This window comes from Conger conger, chromosome 5, assembly GCF_963514075.1.
Source record: "Conger conger chromosome 5, fConCon1.1, whole genome shotgun sequence".
Taxonomy (NCBI): Eukaryota; Metazoa; Chordata; class Actinopteri; order Anguilliformes; family Congridae; genus Conger; species Conger conger.
Window position 1 is genome coordinate 26,507,517 of NC_083764.1, and position 22,495 is coordinate 26,530,011.

Below are 22,495 nucleotides of genomic sequence, written 5' to 3' on the forward strand. Positions count from 1 at the left end.
TCATTGATTGGACACAAAATGATAACCAAAGGAGACAGTTGTCTGCACCACACGCAAAGGGCAACTAAGGCTGGCACTTTGTTTCCCCTCCCAAGGAGATCTGTCAGTTCATTTTAGTTTAAGCAAGCTATGCCATTGTTGTGAATTAAAGGAGAACTGTCATGCTTGTTTCAGTTGAGTTTATTTGGATTAAATGCTTAAATTATGTGTGTATGCCTTTTTAAAATCACTGTCAGTGTAGCCGTTTCCTAAATATGGGGCAAAACTTCTAAGGGCAAACACGTCCAGTGAGGCTGGAGCACAGCTGACAAACCTTGAGGTTCTGTCCATCAAACGGCAGGGAGCCGCTGACCAGTGTGTAGAGGATGACCCCCAGGCTCCAGACGTCCACCTCTGGCCCGTTGTACTTCTTGCCCTGGAAGAGCTCCGGGGCAGCGTAGGGGGGGCTCCCGCAGAACGTGTCCAGCTTGCTACCCAGCGTGAACTCATTGCTGAACCCAAAGTCGGCGATCTTGATGTTCATGTCTGCATCTAGGAGAAGGTTCTCAGCCTGGTGGAATTCCAGAGAGTTAGGTCCAAGAATGTGGAGATACTTTAGAGTGGCTTTCCATCATACAGGCTCTTAGAGATTTGGATTTTCTTGTAAACGACTGGATTTACAGGTTGCACAGCAATTCTATGTTACAAATATAATTGTAGCATGATCATACTGTAGTAATGGTAATAAGTTCTTCTGTTATTCAGAATTAAAAACCAAGATAAGCATAGCTGTAGTAAGAATCTTATTTTGATAAAGACTGGAAAATGATACACTTGGGGCCAGATATACTAAAACACTACAACTGCTTTTCAGATGTAAAAACAGTCTCAGTTTGCAGTTGGTATAAAAACGCAGTTCTGAATTTAAACTTCTGCATACGTGTTCATTAGGGTATATAATTAATTGTGAATACAGTTTTACCTTCTCTCATTGCAAACTCATTTGGGGCTATTCTTTCCACCCCCCCACAACTTTCTTATTTTCCAGGTATTTTTCCACCTGTTGTTCTACCAGTCTTAATATTATGTCATTAGCTGGACCTGTGTCTTTTGCCCTCGTAAAGTTATATATCATACCATCTTTTCTTTACATTCACAACCTACAGTTTGTTTTATTATAGGCCTACCTACAAGAATACATTTTGTGTGCAATGTCACTCCAAAATGTTCCCTCACTGATGCAGTTGTATTCCTATATGCTGTAATATGACCTAAAGCAGTCACACCCGATTAACAACCTATATTTCCTGATCTGTAAATTTAAGTTGTGGTAGCTCCACACCAATTTCTCAGCATGTGGTTCACAAATACTCATTGTTAAAAACCATAAATGATTCAAAGCTCATATTGTCTTTTCATATCAATCTCTAATTCTAACCTCCATTCAATTTCAGTTCTGCTTTTGTTTCCTGTTGTACCCATTCTCCCATTTCTACTCCGTGAGCTATTTCCAATCCTTGTTATGTGCAGGTTCCACAACTGTTGAATAACACTATAACAAGTGAAAACATTGTTGTAACAAATAAGTACCAGAAGCCCATGGGAGGTGGTGTAAGACAGACAGGCCAACCTTTCTTTACCTTTAGGTCTCTGTGCACTATGTGTTTCTGATGACAGTACTGCACTGCAGACACAATCTGAAACAAAATGGAGGCAAAAGGGGTTACAGCTGTCAGCCATCACAGAAGTTAAATTTGGTGGTTCAATGTAGATAGAATTTACTAGAGAAACACCTGCAGTTTATAGGATCTATCCTGCTTATAATAGTAATGGTCAATATTACCTGCGCAGGGTCCAGCTGGCTCAAGAAACTGATATCCAGGGCCTGTTTTATCAGACATTTACCTACAGCTACGTATGTTTCATACAGTATGTTGTATCATGACACAATTTAGATGCACTTCTACATTGTATGAATCAGTGTTGAAATATTCACTGTCATATTCACTGAGTGGCCGCTGGATTAAGTCAACAAAAGTTAACAATTTTATTGAGAGGTGAACAACAGGAGAGCAACAAACGTGTCAGGGCTTGGGTGGCTACAGTACCTGTCTAAACTTCGCCCTGGCCTCCTTTTCTTTCATCCGGCCGTGGGCCACGAGGTAGTCAAAGACCTCCCCTGTACAGACAGAGACACTCTGATGAGCCCTTGGAAATGGCAACACAATTTATGACAAAACAAAATAATGTTCCCACATCTTCCCATATGAAAGGGAGAAAATCCCTTTCATCCCTTTCAGAGGAGGGACTCTCACTGTCCAGTATGTGATAGTGTCATAGCCAGAGGAACTGTGAGTAGCAGGCTATACAAAGACTGGAATAGTTATCTCTGTTGTTATAATCAATAACTAAAAGGTTATTTCAAAATGAAGTTGCGTAAAACCCACTTTTGTTATAATTGTTGATTTTATGTCCCATTTATGTAATGTACGGAGTTTGCAATTTGTGGTCACTGCAATAACGTGTCTTCAGAGCTTAAATTTGAGAGTAAGCCGATATGACAAAAGAGGAAACGGGAGCCAAGGGGACTGCTGGGAATCCTGATGATGTCCACGTGACATGAGGCCAATAAACACGCATGACAGGGCTGGCCTGCCATTTACGGGCAACAAATAGCTGATATCCTGTCCTGACAGCCTGTCACCATGGAGACTACAATTCCACTTACAGGTAGCGACTGACAGAAAACAGTAGCCACACCCATTATAGGGATCATTCAGCATGATTCTCCCAATAACAAGGCGTTTAATTCCCAATTTTTCCAATCCAAGGTTGTGTTGGTTATAACTAAGCCAGTATTTCTTTCAATGTTTTTTCACCATCACATGACAAATTTTCCCAGCGCTTAAATTGGGCTTAGGGTTATAAAGGAGCTACATCAAGGTGCAGACCTAATGTGTCTCCTTTGTAAACCTGAAATACAAATCTCTCCAGAGAAAAGGTTGCCGGCTCTCTGCCTCACCAGTCTACGGGATGAAGCCAGGGACCGGGGTCCAGATTGCATGAATGGATACCCAAGCTTCCCTCTCCTTACTGGAAATTGACCTCTCCGCATACACCAGTAAAATGTAACTAAATGCCGTTGGCATTGAAGGCCTTTTCAACCTCTAGTGGAACAAGGTTGTTACCAACATTCATATCAAAGGGAGCCACTCATTCAACTGGTGTGCGAATGAGTGACACAACCTTCGCTTGCACAGGTAGAGGCATCCCACACATGTGAAATGTTTTGGCCCACTCACCACCGCTGGCATACTCCATCACCAGATAAAGAGTCTTTTCAGTCTCGATGACTTCAAACAGCTTTACTGAGAGAAACAGGGGGAGAGGTGGGAAAGAGGCAAATATATTAATACAAAAAAATCTGCACGTTTTCATGTAGATTACCACAGATAAACAGAAAAGAAAATGTGACTACTGTTCAGGGTACTCCAGCTTTTTGCTTATGAGTTTGGGAAAAACTAACGCTACTGTGCTTTTGAACTTATGAACTCAAAATGATTGTCAAGTTGAATTTGTCGGCTGGCTTCATGGCTACGGGGGGAGACAGGGAAAGGGTGGGGGGGGGGGGCCTGGGGGCGACAGAGAGAGCAGCAAAGTGCTCCATACAGTAGCAGGCCTTCAACAACTCCTGGGAGGGGCATCCCCTCCCACACGCAGCTGCAATCTTTGTGTGAACCGGGCCAAAACACACTACTTACCAATATTTGGATGGTTTAAAATCTTCATTATTCGGACTTCCCTGAAAAGCTGTGTACGAGAGAGAGAGGGGTGTTAAAAATTAGCAGAAACAATGTTGGCTCAGACACATCAATGAATAGCTTTGCTTTGCTGGAGTCCCCTGAGTAAGGAAGTAGACAGGAGAAGAGTGCAAGATTTTACCATGTGGTTAACTACAAATTATCTATGGGATGGTGAATCTATGGGATGGTATTGTAACACACTTTGAAAGGGAAAGAAATGCTAGCACCAGCACGACCAGTGTATGGCACCATCTAGTCACGAGTTCCAAAACAGACACGTTCTCATCCCCTCCACTTCATGCAGTTGCACGGAATACTGCTCACATCCTGCCCAGCGACAAGTGGTTAAGAAACCAGGTTTGTGGGTTTAAATGCCACTTGCTAGGGGGAATGGCCCATAATAACCCTGATCACTTGCACTTGCACTTGAATCAGACCGCCTTTGGTTAAAGTGCAGCAGCATAAAAGGAAAAAGGTATGCCATGTAATTTTCCCTAGATGAGGCATTTCTGTAAATAAAAAATGGTAATGCACATATGCAGTGCACTTCAATCTACTCAGGGGGGTGGTGTTGCTGAGAAAGAATAATAAACCTGAGCGCAGGGGCTGCAAAATAGCTTCCGTAATGGCATCAGGGAGAGCTTACAGGTTTCCAACATGCCTGAATTCACATTCGCTGGATATTTATTCGGTGTTCTCGTTGGTAATGCGTCCCATATGCGATGAATGGCGTGGCATCAAGGAACATTGCTATTGGTGCTGCATAAAAAATAACTGCCTCAGCATGAGCCAACGGCCAACTGATGGCAGTTCTCATCTCACTGTTCAGGCTGCCTGTAATTTTAAATAGGAACTATAAGAGGGGTGGGAACAGGGAGGCTACACAAGTACCCTTCACTGTGGCCTGGAGCATGGGGCAGGGTTACACCTGGTAACACATGCAATGCCGCCCACAATCGTTTTCATTGACTGAAATGTGTAACACTGTTCCACTATCGTTTTTGATTGGCAATACCAGTCGCTGCTGCACAATGCCCCACAATCGTTTTCATTGGCTGGGACATGTGTAACAACACCCACTATCGTTTTAATTGACTCTACCAGTGGCTGCAGTTTATCCTTTTGATGGAAGTCTCTGAAACTAGTCTTATTTCAATACATGAATTCTTCAATCAACTTGATGATTGCATTGATTTTAACATTAAAAAGCCTAGCCTATTATACAATTAATTTTCCTTGCATGATTTCACAGGATGATTTCACTCCATTTAGATCATTGCATAGATTATTTCAGCCTACTCAAAAAGGAGTATTTGACATTTGTGCATAGTGAAATGGTCTAAAAGAAATCAGCTTAACATAACCCAGACAGAGACAGACAGACAGACAGACAGACAGACAGACAGACAGACAGACAGACACAGACACACACACACACACACACACACGGTCGCACTGTGCACACACACAAGACCAGGTCATAACTGCTCAGCAAGCCTTCCTCCCATTTGAATGAGACTGGACCACACCTCAAATGCCTGGAGAGGCATAGAGGGTGAGAAAGGCATTACAGCATTCTACACTTCCTGCTTCAGGGCTGCTATGCATTTACTGCAGCTTAACTCTAGAGGGCGCTGCAAACCATGATGCCGCGATGATGCCGCTTTGCAATTTCCGGTCTCGATTTCATGAACTGTGCTCACTTGCAAATGCTGACTGTAAGCTCTGCACCTCCCACATTCAATAAATCATGAATCTGGTGGCTGCCCCTCTAAAAGGGCTCCACACAGTACTGCTGATAAAAGTCTAATAGTAAAGCCCCTAGTTCCCTGCCAGTTCATGTGACTTATCTGAAAAGGATAGATGCTGTCCAAACATAATCAGGAGAAATTTAGGTAGGTGGCATCTTTCGGGAGGGCCAGGTTGGTTTCCCTCCGATGAGCCCAGAACCAAGGGTCCATGGTGAGACTACACCGTGCTTCACTACCCATGAGGGGGACAAGGTGGCCTTCTGAACAGGCGAGTGAACATGGCGGGCCTATATTTAAGCATGAACACACCGTCTGCCCGTGACTTTGAACATGAAAAGCAGTAATACAATCCACCAGTCAACAACCCGCTTCTCCCGCCCCCACCTCTCTCGCCGGTCGTCCGAGGAGACCTTTCTGTTCTAAATTTGCTTTTAACCAAACAACGGGCGTGGCTTGGCCTTTGGAAGGAGTGGCTGGCAGTACTGCCTCGGGTGTCCTGCCCCCAGGAACAGCAGTCCCAGTACGCAAACCCTTCCGGAGCTCCAGTCCAGATGGGGTTCTCGTCGTTCCTCCAAAGCTGGCTGCTTGACGACCCCCACTGCAATGTCCGCATTCTGCTTCCACATTACTACTCACAGCTGCTTAAAGCTGGTAAGTTATTCAAATTTAGCTTGACTAGGTGTGACTAGGCAGACTTTTAGTTTTCCCACAGATCCACTGCACCCGACTTACTCTCAGATCCTCCACGGATCGGTATGGGTTAGGAGACACTCTACAGCAGGACATTCGCAGCACAGGATGGAGTGTGTCCCGGGAATTCTAAGGGCTTCTGGTGGGAGCTGTAGCAGGATGGAGTGTGTCCCGGGAATTCTAAGGGCTTCTGGTGGGAGCTGTAGTAGGATGGCTTTCACAGCAGTGTGTGTGTGTATTCATAGAGAGGCTATACCAGTGAGCAACACCTAATTTAATAACTTCAAAATATCTTCATCCCGTAATAGGATATGCCGATAATATCCTCTATAAAAGAGGCTACAGTTGCAAAAATTCACTCACACAAATTTTTGGAGTGGTCCATTCTAGAGGGGAAAGAACAAGGGGCATATCCAAGATATAGGTCAAAGTCTATATTTGCCAGTTAGGCAGGTAGCACTGGAGGACAACATCTCTGCACAAAGGTTCATAATGCTCAATAAACTTAAAAATAAAATTGCACAAACAATGGAGAAGCAGTGAATATTGAAGCACATTTGCAACTCTTGCCATTGACTTCCATCGAAAACAAAATGGAGGACAGTGTGTTCCAAACTTGGAATGGGTTTACACTGCCATCAGATTTATTTTACTGGCTTAAAAATGAAGACCAGGCAGTGGGACAACTAGCTAGCGCCCTTGACAAATCTATGTCAGCAAAAAGGGCATGAAGGGCAACTGAAATGGACACGGTCGACTCTAGGCCGGTGGATGTCCTGGGGGAAGTGATCACTGATCCACGTTTCTCGGCCGAGGTGACGATCAATTATAGCGGAGCAACAGCAGCAACAAGATTGGACTAGTTTCAAGGCCAAAAGGAAAAACACTTTACATTGGCAGTCCATTCTGAGTTGCGTTCCATTTAGAGTAACTGCAATTGGCGAGAACATTCACAATTTTACTCTAAACACATTTGTAGGTCTTACCTGCAGAATATAATCTCTCCCATTGGTAACAAGCAAATCATGATCTATAGAGCATCGCACAAGACCTGAGGGGTGTACTTCGAAGGACGCTTAACTTACCCAGCTTTCCTTTTTGCACAAAACCTAACAACCGCAATCGGTTGGTTACCAGGGGTTTGCAAGAACATTAAAAAAACTGTAGAGTTCTGGAACAAGTGTTTTGGACAGATGTGACAAAGATGAACTTGTAACAGAGTGATGGAAAGAGCAAAGTGTGGAGGCTAAAAGGAACTTCCCTAGAACCAAACCACCCTGCCCTCATCTGAGAAACATGGTAGATGGGGCGTCAGTCATAGTCACAAAGAGTCCCATCTAGTAAATAGGAATGAAGCCATGCTAATGCTGACCCTCGGAGTCGAGTTCAGGTGGAATTCAAAAGTGGAATGTTTTTCACGGACCAAGACAATCACCTCACCAATCCAATCGCGGTGCACTTCACTTGTTGAAGAACAGACTGAAGGTTCCTGCTTCTAAACAATGTACCGAACAATAATGATTGATTTGACACACCTACTTTTTTTTTGGCTATGTCTCGGATTGATTTATTCCGATTTTTCATTTTACTGGAATTGACACTTCTTTGGTCCTCTTGTTGAGAGACAACAGACTCCAAATTCAGATGGCACTCCTAGAATCAACTAGACCTGCTGCAAGCTCTTTTATGCATGAACTAATGATGAAACATAACACAGCTGTCCAAGAACATCCAATTTCACAATTACTTTTGGTCCTCTAAAATGGGGGGGGGGGGGGGCTATGTATAACAACGGCTACAATTCCTACACTGTTCACCCAATATGAATGTAAAAACAGTCAAATTAAAGCGGAAAGTGTGCACTAACCAGGGATTGATTTGAACTGTTTGTTTGTTGGAGTACAGAGGAAAAAGAACAAAAAATGTATTACTATACAAATATGTAAGGACTGCGATGTAAGTTTGTTTTGCTCCTTCTGCTGCAATGTTTTATTGTTCATTTGCATGCCTCCATGACACACTCAATGTGAGCATCGAGTTTGCTTTAAACTCTTTATCGGGTGACACAGCAAATGTCAAAATCAAGCGGCCTGGTAAACACCTTTCTGGTTTCAGATTCCACATCAAAGCAATGGAATTTTTTCACATCACATCATAATAAATATATATTTTAAATAAATTAATAAACAAGGTTCAAATAATAATTAACATTACATTACATTACATTATTGGCATTTGGCAGACGCTCTTATCCAGAGCGACATACAGTTGATTAGACTAAGCAGGAGACAATCCTCCCCTGGAGCAATGCAGGGTTAATGGCCTTGCTCAAGGGCCCAATGGCTGTGCAATCTTATTGTGGCTACCCCGGGGATCGAACCACCTTAACCACTACGCTACAGGCCATGCATGTTGACTACAAATGTGGTACGTCTCAAGAGAATGTTCAGTTCAAACTGCTTTTTAAAACTTCTGAAAATGGACATTAAAAGTAAAGTCAGATTTGAGACATTGAGAAGTGTTCCAAAAGGGCTTGTAGCATGTCTTTACCCGTACCCACTGCAAAACTGCTTTTTCACTGTTTCTAAAACCATTTGCACTGCGCAACACAATACAGACTCTGTGTCATCCAGTCCTCACTACAAGTCACTTTCACTGAATCAAACTCTTAAAAAAACGAGAAGAAAAATTAAAAAAAGGAAGAAGAGTTACACAATAGTCACCAAAGCAAGCAGGGATCCGCACAGTGTGTGTGTGTGTGTGTGTGTCTTTGTGTGTGGCGGGTGGGGGGGGACACCATACCCTCCTCACATGACCATGAAGAAAATTATTAGGCCTAATAAGGGACAGCATGTCTGCAGTCCCAAGGAATCAGCATGCAGCTCTTCACTCGCTACCATGGACACCCAATGGTCAGGCGTATTACAATAAATACCTTTCATTCCACCACAGCCAGCAGTCCTGAGCCCCCAGTGGAGGATGAGGTCCTATCAGAAAGCAACAGCAGCATAGACAGGGCTGGAGCCTGAAACCAACCAACATCTCCACCCTGCTGCCCCCAAAGTATGTGTGCAGTTGAAGGGGCGGTACTGCTATGCCACTTGGGTTGTACGTATTGCTACAGGTGGTCATCTTCATAGTTTACACAATTTCATAGTTTAACCAAACAACTAGATATTTCAAATGGAACAGGGCTTCCAAGTGATGGCCGGTGACCTGCCAAAGCGCGCTGGTAGAGTACACAAACTTACTAGCCGCATATAAACATTACCAGCATTTGGCTGGTGGCTGGTGTTAATTTCCCAGCTCCCGAGACATACACATTTTGACAACAGCCGTGCCTCCAACTCAGATCACTGGAGTTCATACAGTCCAACTGGTGCCAGGCAAATAACATTTATCAATGAATTACAAAACTGAACTGTCTAATACAAATGGTAGGCAGCCTATTATTACTATGACATAATATTATAGGCAACATTTTGGAGCATTCAACTCAGTACACTGCCTTTGTTGCCAAGCTACACAAACACATTTAAACAATATTGCTTGTGACAAAAGTTCCTTCTAAACAAAAAGCAAAAAAGCAAAAGATAATGCGGCTTTCTAGTACCGTGCCAATACTGTAAGTGAATTTGCTGAAATGTGATGATTCTCATAATAAAAACTAGTTGATGCTAAAATCTACACTTCATAATGTCTCCAGTTTGGATATGTGGATTGGATCTCTTCATTAGTATACACACACACACACACACACACACACACACACAAACACACACACACACACACACACACACACACACACACACTGAATTAAATACCGTTATAACCCCACAGACTACTAAGCTGACCTAGTTGGCTACTGGCCCATTTTCCGGTAAAAGCTTTTTTTGTTTTCCTCTGGTACTTCCTCTTTAATGGAGTTCCTAGTTGTGAGTGCCTCCATTCTTCAGAGCTGTGGCACAGTAATGAACTACACAGCGCAGTGCGTTCCGATGCCCTAGAAGGGCGAAGCCATCCGGCACAATTTACAAAGTGAAATTAATCGCAGGAATCTCAATGCCTGCTGTTTCTTTTGTTCTGAATTCTTATGCCTGAGTCAGAACGGCATGGAATGCTGTACGGTTGTCATGACGCCAGCCTGACTCTGTTGGCTACCATATCAAATGGTGAAGAAGGAAGGTGGATTCCAAGGAACTTTGGTTCTCTCTGCTTGGTTATGAGAGCAAACAAAAATGGGCGAACACCAAAAGAAACTAGAGGACACAGAAGAACACAAGATTTCGAAAGAAACTAATTTTCAAGAACTTTCCAGGGTCATTTTTAAAGGTTATTATGTCTAAATGAATTTTATTATTATGGAGAAAGAGGAAACTAAAGAAATTACAGTGGAAACTAAAGAAAATCTAAGTTCATCAAGTTTCTTGATAATCTAGTTTATCAAGGATATGGGCATGCTTTGGAAAGCTGATGCCTCTAAGTTAGCAAAATGTGGGTATGTTTAATTTAAGGAGCATCAACAATTATTTAGTAAAACATGAACGACATTGCTCACATCACACGGTTGCTGGCAACTAGCACGCATACGGCAAGGAGCAAAATGTATAACTGCACTGTAACCACCCTCACAACAGGGATGCTTCTCTTTTTTACATTCTTTTTTACAAGCACACACTTACACAAGTACAAAAGCATGCACACACAATTACAATTCCGCAAATGCAAAAACATGCACACACAATTATCCCGGTTCTGCACAGATCTATAGGCTAAGTGTGCTTGACTGGAGCCAGGAGGTTGATGGTTCAAGCCCCTGGGTAGCCACAATGAGATCCGCATAGCTGTTGGGCCCTTAACCCCACATTGCACCAGGGGGGATTGTCCCCTGCTTAGATTGAATAAATCCTCACACACTCATGCAGCTCTAGTTCCTAAAGAGAGCCCTCGGTTTCACCCTGACACGAGCTCACAGTGACTTCCTCCAGCACCAGAGGTAGCTGTAAAGGCAGCGGTTTGGAGTGCTGCCTCTGTTCCCACACTGCTTTAACCATGTGAGCAGGCCTGCACGCTCAGTGGCTCCAGACAGCACAGACAGACAATACCGACGCAGGCGCGAAGGGGCTGCGTGCAAACAGCGACAGTGATGCGTTCGGCTCAGTTGTTTTCAACTGAAAATCCAAGTCGGGTGACTTTTAAGGAACAACAAGCCTCAAAATTACCCGGTCTTAAAACCATGAAACAGTACCAAAGAGCTACAATAAAACATTTTAAAGTCAACCTTTAACTCAAAATAAAATGATAAAAAAGAAGAAATTCATGTATAATTCCCGAGCGAGCAACACCCGCCAAAAACCACAAACACAAGCAAAGTATAGAAAACAAGCCGCACAACCGCCGGCTGTCTCCAGGCGACGCAAAGTGGGTCAGCGGCCGCAGGGAGCCTTTGAAGGACCTGTGGCCCAGATAGGGGGGACTGCCAGACCACACCGGTCTGAGAGCACGCCAGCTCAAGAAAATAAAATACATTTTTTACCCAATTTGGTGGAATCGTTGACGGCGGTCTCTCGCCCATTCACAGCTCACTCTCCCATTCGCTATGACTTCAGACGAGGTGGTGACATTAGTCAGTGAGGACTTCAAATTGGGATTCAATATACCCACCAAGGTATTTTGCTGAAAATTGGGAGCAGTGGTCTCAAACTCCGTGCCATGGAGGGTCGTGTGTATGCTGCCTCAGATCTTGATAATTAGTTCAATTATTTGCCGAATTAGAGCTGTAGGTTCGCACATAATGTATATGAAGTGAAATGTGTGCAACTAGTTTGAGACCACTGACTTCGAAAAATGTAAAGGCTCTGTAGGTGTTGATTCCAGAGATTCAATTCAACAAGGACCTGGAAATGCAATTCATGGTTGGAAAAATGTACCGTACTGTTATTCTGTAATGGTGACAACTGAAACTACAAGTGTCAAAGCTGCTAGGCGGAGAGTCACGGTATATAGGCAGATGTAGTAGTTGTATTGACCATTACCCTGTCTTAATTTGTGCTCCATTGCCATTACATAACCAATGTAGCTGTAAACAATGACGAGCCCTGCTTCTGATTACAGGGAAAGATTCTCAGTTTAACCCCTAAACGCACACTCTCTCCCATTTCTCCTACCACCAGCACAGACAGCAACATTCGACACCTCTGAAAAAATGGCCGTCTTCCAACTCCTGAATAACAACGTGAGCGGAGGCCCCGCCCGTGAAAGCAAAAACAGCCTCAGCAGAAAGAGGAAGGGAGAGATGCAGACAGAAAAAGAGAGTGAATTACAGAGACACAGACAGAAATGGTGCAATTAGAAGAGAGCCAGTGACTGAAAGAGATACAGATAGTAAGATAAGAGATAGAGTAAGAGAAAGGAAAAAGGGGAAAGACAAAAACAGAAGCTTTAGTTTGCTAAATGCACATTGACCATGGTAACTTCCTCAAAAGTGCACGTGTGAATCTAACGCTGAAGCATCAATCCAAAATTAAAACGGTGCCTACAATGCACAGAAAAATGGTAGAATTTTCTGAAAAGAGTATCAATCCAGAATCGTATTTTAACTATTACAATCCATACTTCTCTTGTAAGTTTGTGCCACAAAATAATGCTAAATTAGCTTAGCATAGCACAATACTCCAGTTACCATGTATCGTATTAAAGGTCAACCAGGAATTTTCTGACAGGAGAGAATAAAGCTTCTCAAACATCATAATATGAGGTGTTACAATACACAGTCCTCTCCAAAAGCATCACAAAATAAGACTGCAATAGTTTGGTGATGTCAATGGGTCGCAGGCTTGATGCAGTAATCGCAAGCAAGGGATATGCTACCAAACATTAAGTGTTATTTACTTTCATTTACTTAAATACTCTCGGTTCTTTTACCGAAAAATCAGGTGGTCTGATACAGAAGGTGCTATGATGATCCAAGTACTTCAACACATCTATGTGTAAATTCCAGGAAGTAAAAGCTGAAATTCTGAAGTCTTGTGTTATGTACATCTTTTGACCACAAATTCAATTGTGTTCAGTATATACCAAAAACAAAGGAATTGACCTTGCTGTTCCAATACTTTTGGAGGGGACTGTGACTGGCTCAAATTAGTAAGCCTGATCACATAGGCCCCATTTTGAATGGCGAAGGAGTGACACCCTGTCGCAGCTGTAACGTCAGAGAGTAAAGATGTACAGGACAGGAGGAACAAAGGAGCGCACTGTCTGGTTTGTATAGAGCTGGCGCGGAAACATTTCGCCTGCGCCTTTCCTCAACGGCGAGCGTTTCCGGCTGATTCCGCTGGCGCGAGGTGGAGGCTCGGACGCTCAAAATGTCTTTTCATCACGATGAGTCATCGGTCTGTGCAAGCCAGCTGAGCTCCACTGTGTTAGGGGCCCTGACCGCACACCCATAAACCACTGGGGTACTGTAATGAGCCAAGTGCTGAGAGAGGAGTGAGAGACAACTACAATACACCACCTTGTTTTTGCCATGTCAGTAAATGTGATTTGAATTCACATTTGAATTTGTGCGAGAATGGCGTCATGCTCACTTCCCTTGTCCCCATAAGCCACCCCTCTGGCTGTCAATGAAAAGCAAGTGGAGCCCATGGCTTGGAGACGTCAATGGTAGCCAGGCTACCATTACAGTTACAGTGTGTTCAGGGACAAGACTAAGGGCAGCATGCCCGCACTGTTAGCAGTCAGCAGCGGCATCGGAAACCGATCGAAACAGCCGCGTACATGTGGGTGGGACAGACACCTTCACCAGCCAGCCTGTTCAGACAGTCCAACAGGGCAGACCCCCGATTCGAAAGGGGGGACCAGAAGAGGAGCACCGTTGTTACATAAGCCGCTCCTATTCTTATGTCTCCGGCCCTGCTATACTTAGAGGCAGCTGAAACCGGACTCCGTTCGTGGCCTCCTTCGAAGCCGACAGTCTGCCTGCCCCTCCCCCCGCGGCCCATCATGCACTGGGGCAGGTGGAAGGCAGTCAAAGTTATCTCCCGTTTCAGACGTGCCGTCGGTCACATTGGGCAGCAGGCATATTGAGTGAACCGAGCGGACCGTGGTTCCAGGCCTGCAGGTTTACCTGAACCCGGTCACGGGTATTAACAGAGAGGCTTAAGCGCATTGGTCTGTAAAATGATGACCGTAGAATATCAATAAAATCGACCTCTGAAAAGTGTAAAAATAAATAAATAAATAAATGAAAGCGCAATAGGCAAACCACGGGTATCCAGTCTTGAGTTTTAAACCGTGGCCAAAATGCCCACAGTCCCATAGTCATCAGAGCTCAGTTTCAGCTCCGGACACATCGACGATGCTCATTTCCAAATTGTGCCCTGCGCCATCTGTATTAAAAATCTCTAACACTGTGCATCGAATCGGTCTCCCCTTCTGTACACCGCCCCTGACCCCCACCCCCCTCACGCAGCGGGGAAGATGACCGGCAGCACCTGCTCCACGGCTGCCCCCATGCCCACAGCTGTCCCGGCGTGTCACCGGAGCGCCGGTCTCCTGGCAACACCCTGCCGCCACAACAAGGGCTCCCGCCATTTACACCTGCCAAGCTGTGTGTGGGACAGCAGTGGTATTATTATTAGCATAGCTTCAGTCGTACAGTGTGTACCAACGGTAAGAGCAGCAGGACGCCATGAGGGATCGAAACTGCTCAGTTCTCACTGCAATAAACTAAACAAAAGTATACATTCCACTGCAATAACTGAGCCAAGCTTAAAAAAGTACACTCAATGCCAGTAACCGAAGCCACCTGCACATCCATCTGTAGTGACCAAACCAGGAAACAAACATACAGTCTACAGAAAGAACTAAACCAAGCTTACAAACATACATGCCACTGCAGTAACTGAGCCCCGCTTACAAACATATACTCCACTGCAAGAACTGAACCCAGCTTACATACATCCACACTCCACTGCTAAAACTGAACCCACTTACCAAAATACACCTCACTGAAATAACCAAACTACCAGCAATGGAAGCATATGTCTCAAAGCATCCTTTGAGATGAGACTGAGTGATGTAGAGTGGATTCTTTCAACCAGACATCTCTGCTGAGGCTGATTGTGTGACTTCCCGCCATCGCCTGAGGACGCAACAAAACTGTAGCGAGAAGAGAGACGGGCTATGGGCCCACAAACAGGGCAGAGGCCTACCTTCTGAAGACTGGTGGGATTCAGTTGCGTCTTGTCGATGATTTTTATTGCCACCTGCAAGAGAAGAGAAACAGCATCACAGTTAATGCCGCCCCTCCCAAAGCATAACTGACAGGAAACACATAACAACCATATGCTATACTAAGATAAAGTATGTACAAAATGTAAAGTCCACAAAATCTAAATTTGTGGACGATTCACCCACTGTCAAAAATTATGTGAGGAACGTGTCTTTATTTCAGTTAAGAGAACGGTTTTCAAAAATATACATATATATTTCACAAGACCCTGGCATGAGCAGTGCTGTTTGTGAGTCACACACACTACAAAATCTCGTTTAACCGGAGCTGGTCAAACTCGACACGTGAACGCACGCGGCAGCAATCCGGCGTGAATGCATGCTTACACACAAGCACCTGAGAGACTAAAAAAAACGTGTTCAAGCAAACGGTTACAAAGTAACGACCCATGTCTGCTGGAGACCACATGACGAGCCGCGATGAAGCGCCCTCTCACCTCTCTTCCCGTCAGGATGTGCCGTGCCAGCTTGACCTTGGCGAAGTTTCCCTTGCCGATGGTCTTGAGCAGCCGGTAGTTGCCGACGTGTGGCTGCTCATCAGAGCTGGAGGCCACGGAGTTCCGGCAGCGAGCGCCCGAGCGGCCCTGACGTGCCGTGACCTCTGGGCGGCCATCGCTGTGCGAGGTGTGCTGTGGTGGAGAGAGATGGGAAGAAAACCACAAACGCGTTACTCGAGTGCAGCCCCAAAGTCCTACCCCTTCTCCAATTTGGATAACTCTCAACCTACCATCGGAGGCAGCAGCTGAGCAAAAGACAGCAGAACACCTCACTGCACTGTAACATTAACACCAACGCAGGTGGAGCTAACCTGTACACTCTGAACCAATCACAGTGTTTGCACTCTGGGCAAAGGTTTCATGTTTGGTTCATGCCATTCACCATAAAGGCTAGTTTACCAGGAGTACAAAAAAAGCCTTACTTTAGTTTTGATTTCTTTACATAGCAACTAACTTTCAGTGGGGTCGGCAAAATATATATTTCTATCATTTCTTCTGAGACACCTTCCATTTTTTGTATGTGGGAGCTTGACTCACACCTCGCCCTCTGAATCAGTAAACAGCACCTATGTGTAAGCAGCCTTTATGGTCTTTCACAGGAGAAGCACTGGGTAGGCCTAACATCATGTGTGAAGACAGTGAAGGATCAATGTCAGAAATTCCCCAAACAGCCTGAGAGACACTGCATAATTTCCTTACTGTTCAATGCACCGTAACAGCTAAATTACTGCCCCAAATGGTTTTTGTTAAATTTGTTTTTTAAATCAACCAATTTCTAAAGCAGAAAGAGACTTTGGATTATAATTGCACAGAGCCTGAGATTCTATTACTTGTCTCCAAGAAACAAATATTAGTTTTTTTCGGTCTCGCATGTCAAAGAAAAAAAAATCCCAATGCAATCTGGGGGAGGTAGAACAGACTTCTCTTCGTGTAACAATTGCAGACAGAATTCCTGCAAAAGTCACCGAGCAGAGAGAACTGTAACTCAGTAAAGTACTTCAGCACCAGTGACTAACACAAAGTAAGAGGCACCACACATTCCAGAAAAGACCATGAAGGTTTTAAGATAACAACGCAGTTGATATGGGCATACATATTATTTGGATGTGCACAGCATAGGAATGCATTCCATTACAGGCTTTGTAGGAAATTTGTACCAAGAGGACCCCATCTATTAGTGGCTTCCAATCAGTACACCAAAACAGTTCCAGTAAGACATGGAATGGCTCAAAATGCAATGTACTGAATCTGTTTTACATTACTGTTGAAGCAGACTGACCCAAGGTTGTCCTGTCCAGGGTTCACAGGCCTCAGTATTCCAATAGCTTTCAAGATATTGGCCATGAACAAACATAATTTAAAAGTTATTTTCAACAGCACGTCCAGTAAGAGTATGGCCATCTTGACAATTAAAATCCACACTGTGTCAAGGTTACAAGTGAACTAACTGTTTAAAATGTAGATTCGGGGAGGAAAATGAGTATACATAATCTCTGTATACAGAACATTAGCTACATGAACCTGGTGTAAACTGGCAGTAATGATGTCATGTCTCTTGGCATTGTCCCTACTCAAATAAACATTAAATAAATAATAAATTCAGTCACTGATCAAAGGGGCCCTCGCTCCATCACCAGAGAGCAAGATCAAAATCATTTGTGACAACATACTTAAAATGTTCCCCTGTGAAAATCCGAAATCAGCCGTCAACTGGCTTGAGAACCGACATGACGGGACAGAGCGTTTCAATCTGGGTGCCCGGGGGGTGTATATGGGATATGGGATATGGGATGAGAGTGAGACCGCTGTAAATGGGCCAGGAGCAGTGGCAAACCGAACAGCCAGGACACTGATGGCATATTGATCCCTGGCGCTGCAAAGAACATGTTAGCCCTACAGGCTTAGCATGACGCACATCTGATCAGCCTTGTGGGGCTCCAGTATGAGCCTTAGCACACAAAAACCTGAACCGCAGCAACAGTGTGATACATGCCACCCGTAAAACCTGAACCAGTGAGAACCATACCACCAAAACACCCATAACCCCTGAAATGATCCACACCACACAAAATCCTGAACTCCTGCAACAGCGTGATCCACAACACCCAAAACCATGAACCCCTGTAATGGTGTGATCCACACCAAAATAAATGTTTTATCCTTGAAACAGTGTGATCTATGCCACCAAAAAATCCAGAACCCCTGAAACAACAAGCCCATTACAGGTCTTCCCATCTTAAAGCACCTTTTTTCCAGACTGAATGAATACTCTCAAACTTCCATGTTAGATCATCTTTCATTTCTATGGGTTCATTTATTGATGGGATAACCATCTATATAGATCATGATCTTGTTGGCTATAATTACAGAAAACATATTTAAGTTAAGATATGGCACCAAGTTCCCCAGTGTCAACTGTTACTGTTTACTGACTTTAATCATCAATATATAGGCTAATTAGAAATGCTACGCAAATAAATTAGTGCACTTGTTATCGGACATTCCCCTACCGACAAGAGAACACTGAAAACATCCTTTTTACTTTGTTTTAACCCAGAATAACAGTACAAGAGGAGAGCAGGATACTAACAGGGACGACAAAAGGTTGTCTGTAGTCTGTCACCCTATAAAAGCACAAGGTTAGCTTAAAATATAGCTATGGGTACATTTAAATATAGACTCCCCCCTAACGATTGCCATTATTAAGTAGCTCATATATTTCCCAGAAACAGTTATTGTTGAAAAGGAGTGAAGTTATTTAGCTCTTAAACTGAGCTCAAAAAAAGAAATCCATGATACCACCTCCATCTTCAACTAAGACTTTTGCAAAAATGTTGAGGCATATTAACCGTTTCAGTACCCAATAATACTTTCATTTTTTATTTGAAAACATGCAATAACTACATAGTTAATTAAAACCTATTTCAGCCTAGATCTTATTTTTACATAGCTAGACAAAATGAAAATGGTACAACAAGCATTTTATAATGCTGCTGCAGTTTAGTTGAATCCTGGCTATGAAAAAATCTTACTTCAGACATAAATGGTATCAGCAGTAACTTACTCTGGTGATATGATGTCTCTTAACCCAGCTGGAGCCTTTCATGTTTGCACTGGTTTCGAAACGGACTATTTCCTGGTTTTTGTGCGGGTGGTCCATTGATCCGCTAGCGATCACAGATACTCAGGAAAGCCTGAAATCATCCAGTCATCAAACAGTCGGACGGGTGGCCGCCACAACATCTCTTATTCGAATGACCAGAAATGCCAATAAATGAAACAAATACTTCCCACTGCTCCGGGCACGCACCAGAAACAGGAAAGCCTACTCTACAACATTTTTTCCACGGATATGGAAGTTAAGTTGAATTAATGTCGCATGTTAACTATCAGTCATCTTTCCTGTAGGGGGTGACTAACAAAAGTTGGAATATTGCCATTTTCAATGCGATTTTAACCATTAAGAAGGCACGTGTATAACTTACGTCATATTTCAGGAGTTGGTGGGTGAGGTATGTCTGCTTGGGGAAAGACAGGTTGGGGATTCGGACCTTTGCTTGCCCGAACTGTCCGATTCAGCTTATTTGACTACTTTTGAGAAGCTATACACGTTGCAGACAACTCGTATACTCGATACGCTAGTACAATGGTTTGGACACACCTGTCAAAGTGAGCTCTCAAAAAGTATATTGATTGATTGATTGATTGATTGATTGAATGATGAGTGTGCGAAAAATTAGCCAGTCAACCAACCATGTACTGCGCTCATTTAAGTTAAGACCGAAATAAATTATTCGTGATTTGGCGATGTCGCTCTTTTGCGACAGAGGCTGCCGATGTTTGTGGAAGTTGCTTTTAGACAACAACAGCTAACCAGGCAGCTAACGTAGTAGTCGAGAAGTTTCACCAACAAATGCGCTATGCATCACTGTCTTTCTCAGCTTGGTTAGCTACTCGGCTGGCTGGCCGGCCAAGTTAACTTAGTTACAGAAAATCATGGATTTATGATTTACATTCACAAATAGAGAGACAGCCTTATTTCCAAGACTTAGTCTACGTTAGAGTCAACGTTAGATTGGCTACTTGATAGTAGCTGTACCCACCCAACTTGACGTTAGAATTAGCTGACAATCAAACATGACATGAAAAGTTAGTCAAAAGGATTAGCTAGCCTACATATGCTAGGTAAATAAGGCAACCTGTGGAAAACGAATAGCTAACAACAGTTTGACCACTTGCTTGAAGACATTGTTGGTAACTTAACATTACGGAGTAAATAATCACAGGCACACAATGTATACTGTATTTGCACACCGTTAGCTAATAGATCTAGAGTTGGATCTAAGGTTAGATAACGTTAACCTTAGCTAAGTTACTACTTACATTTTCAGTGTCACGCTCATTCACTGTGGGTAGTGGTGTTCTGGTTGACATTTTTCACCAGCGTCGCTAACTAACAGCCAAGTTAGCTAGCTCGGTTCTCCGGAGTGGTTTTGGTCGTGTTTTATTTTGCAGCGCCGTTCGTCCTTAGTCGGAGGGGAGAGAGGATGTTCCCTGCTCACTGAAGACCATGGATTCGATTAATACTCCTGTGAAGCTGAAGCAAGTATAGCTAGCTATAGCTAACTTTGCTAGCTAATTGAATAAAATAACTAGCCGCATTATTCTTCGGAATATCCTGCAAACCAGCGGAACAGATTTCTAATAAGCCAATGCTCCTCTATCAAAGTTAACCGAAAACACAACATAGCCCTGTGCTTTAGTTAACGTTACGATGTTTCTCGGCTAGTTTCAAGAAGCCCCCCAGCCGTGGGCTAACTTGTTATAGTGAACGGATTACAAAAATTGAACTGATCAAACGCTTGCTGGCTGGCTAGCTTGCTACAAGGCCCTAGACAACTGCACAGCTTTCAGACGAGGAAAAGGGAAGGGAAGGGGAGGTGAGGGGAGGGGGTCATGTTTAACCGGTCCCTCAGATTGTACTGCCGGTTTGTCTGCGTGCCCTCCAGTTAGAATATGCCTCCCCAGTTTTCAAGGGCGATGGTACTCCAGAAGCCAGGTGGTGGTACAACCTCACATCTCCAAAGTAATATGTCTTTACTTGATTAACTGCTGGATCCAAGATGGCTGCCCGCTTGCTGAAGTGGTACCAGACAGCCAAACCCATACAGTCTATGAGCCAAACCCAGGTCGGATGGAGGAAGTGAGGAAAACGTCAGAATTCAGTGCTCATTGGTGCTACAGGCGAAGCAGTGGTGTTTGTTGTTGCTAGGGCGATTGCAGGGGATGCCGCATACATACTGAAAACATCGGATACATTGTACCCATTAGATTTGTATTGCCAAGTTTTTTATGTTCACTTTCCTACTCTCTTTCCTCTTCTCGTTTATTATGACTGTCCTCCTTGCAGCTTTTAGTTGTGCTCCACTCTTGGCACATAAGAATCAGCGGCAGTCCCTCTACATGCTCTCAACCTGAATAAATTGCATTTATTGTTAAGTAATATAATCTGATAAAAGCATAGGATTTGCAAATTGGATTTTTGTGAACAATTGGGTATGTTCTGGATCAATGGGTTTAGCTCCTTTGTGAGCCAGATATTTGTATTGCTTTTGGGGTGTGGTGATACCCTCGCCCAGAACAGTGATGGAAAACGGATGTGAAAAGTGCCCTAAGGCAGGGACATGACAAGGATTCAATTGACAGGAGCCCAGATCCAGGCTCCGGCAACTACAGGTCTGGATGTTGAGAGGTTGAAGAGATTTTGAATGTGAAATTCAAAGTTTGGTTCCCTGCCTTCAAAATTACAATTTAACCATTGCTAACAGTCTTTGGTTAAGTTGAGGTTAGATCATTATCCACCACAAATGGGCAATAGTGTTTTGTGTACTTCACTGCTGGCCTGAGGACCAGGGTTAGTCCCATTTACCAGTCTGGTGATAAACCTATTGTAGAAAAGGTCCATATTCGCTGACTGTCCTTCATTGGAGAGAGTAGAAGCAGTCCTTGTCACAGATTCATATAATATTTGTTTGTTTTTTTTGTTGTTTGTTTGTTTGTTTTTGTGGGTCTATTGTAAGATTTTTGGAAACTCCAGCCATTGTTTTGCCAAGTCTTTCTTGCTGAAGTGATTTTATTTTCAATGAGATGTATAGAAACCTGTAGCCTGTGGACTGATAAGAAAGACTAAACTGGGAACACAGTCAGCCTGTGACCACACCAATGTCTGGAAAGGCCCTTAAACAAATTGATCTTAAAAAACCTGTTTTGAGTACAGTTTTTACAGAGAATCTAATCTGTGCAAGGTTGAATAGGTTACTTAACACCTAAGGCATGTTTTTACCAACCAAACTGTTTGAGGGAATTAAAGTTGACATAAACATGCACTATCTGGTACATGTCACTTTTCTGTGGAAAAATGGCCCACTAACAAGTGGAAAATGCAGTTTTGACCCAAAGTCTAGGTGAGGTAAGGTAACTGTGT

The 22,495-nt window shown here is 43.6% G+C and overlaps 1 protein-coding gene across 5 annotated transcripts in view; it reads right to left on the reverse strand.

The window, feature by feature from the left end:
• Window positions 1–21,184, reverse strand: part of LOC133128108 (MAP/microtubule affinity-regulating kinase 3-like) — a 37,189-nt gene extending 16,005 nt beyond the window's left edge. For 3 of the 5 annotated variants that reach the window (XM_061241405.1, XM_061241403.1, XM_061241404.1), the window contains exons 1-8: window positions 20,395–21,184; window positions 15,952–16,143; window positions 15,436–15,489; window positions 3,741–3,789; window positions 3,282–3,347; window positions 2,088–2,158; window positions 1,620–1,676; window positions 314–550 (exon numbers count right to left, since the gene is read on the reverse strand). In XM_061241405.1, coding sequence (XP_061097389.1) covers window positions 314–550; window positions 1,620–1,676; window positions 2,088–2,158; window positions 3,282–3,347; window positions 3,741–3,789; window positions 15,436–15,489; window positions 15,952–16,143; window positions 20,395–20,445 — 777 coding nt within the window. In that variant the 5' untranslated portion in view covers window positions 20,446–21,184. Of the gene's footprint in view, window positions 1–313; window positions 551–1,619; window positions 1,677–2,087; window positions 2,159–3,281; window positions 3,348–3,740; window positions 3,790–15,435; window positions 15,490–15,951; window positions 16,144–19,075; window positions 19,409–20,394 lie in introns of those variants that run through there. The other 2 variants (XM_061241402.1, XM_061241401.1) reach the window with 1 other exon arrangement.
• Window positions 21,185–22,495: the final 1,311 nt, after the last annotated feature.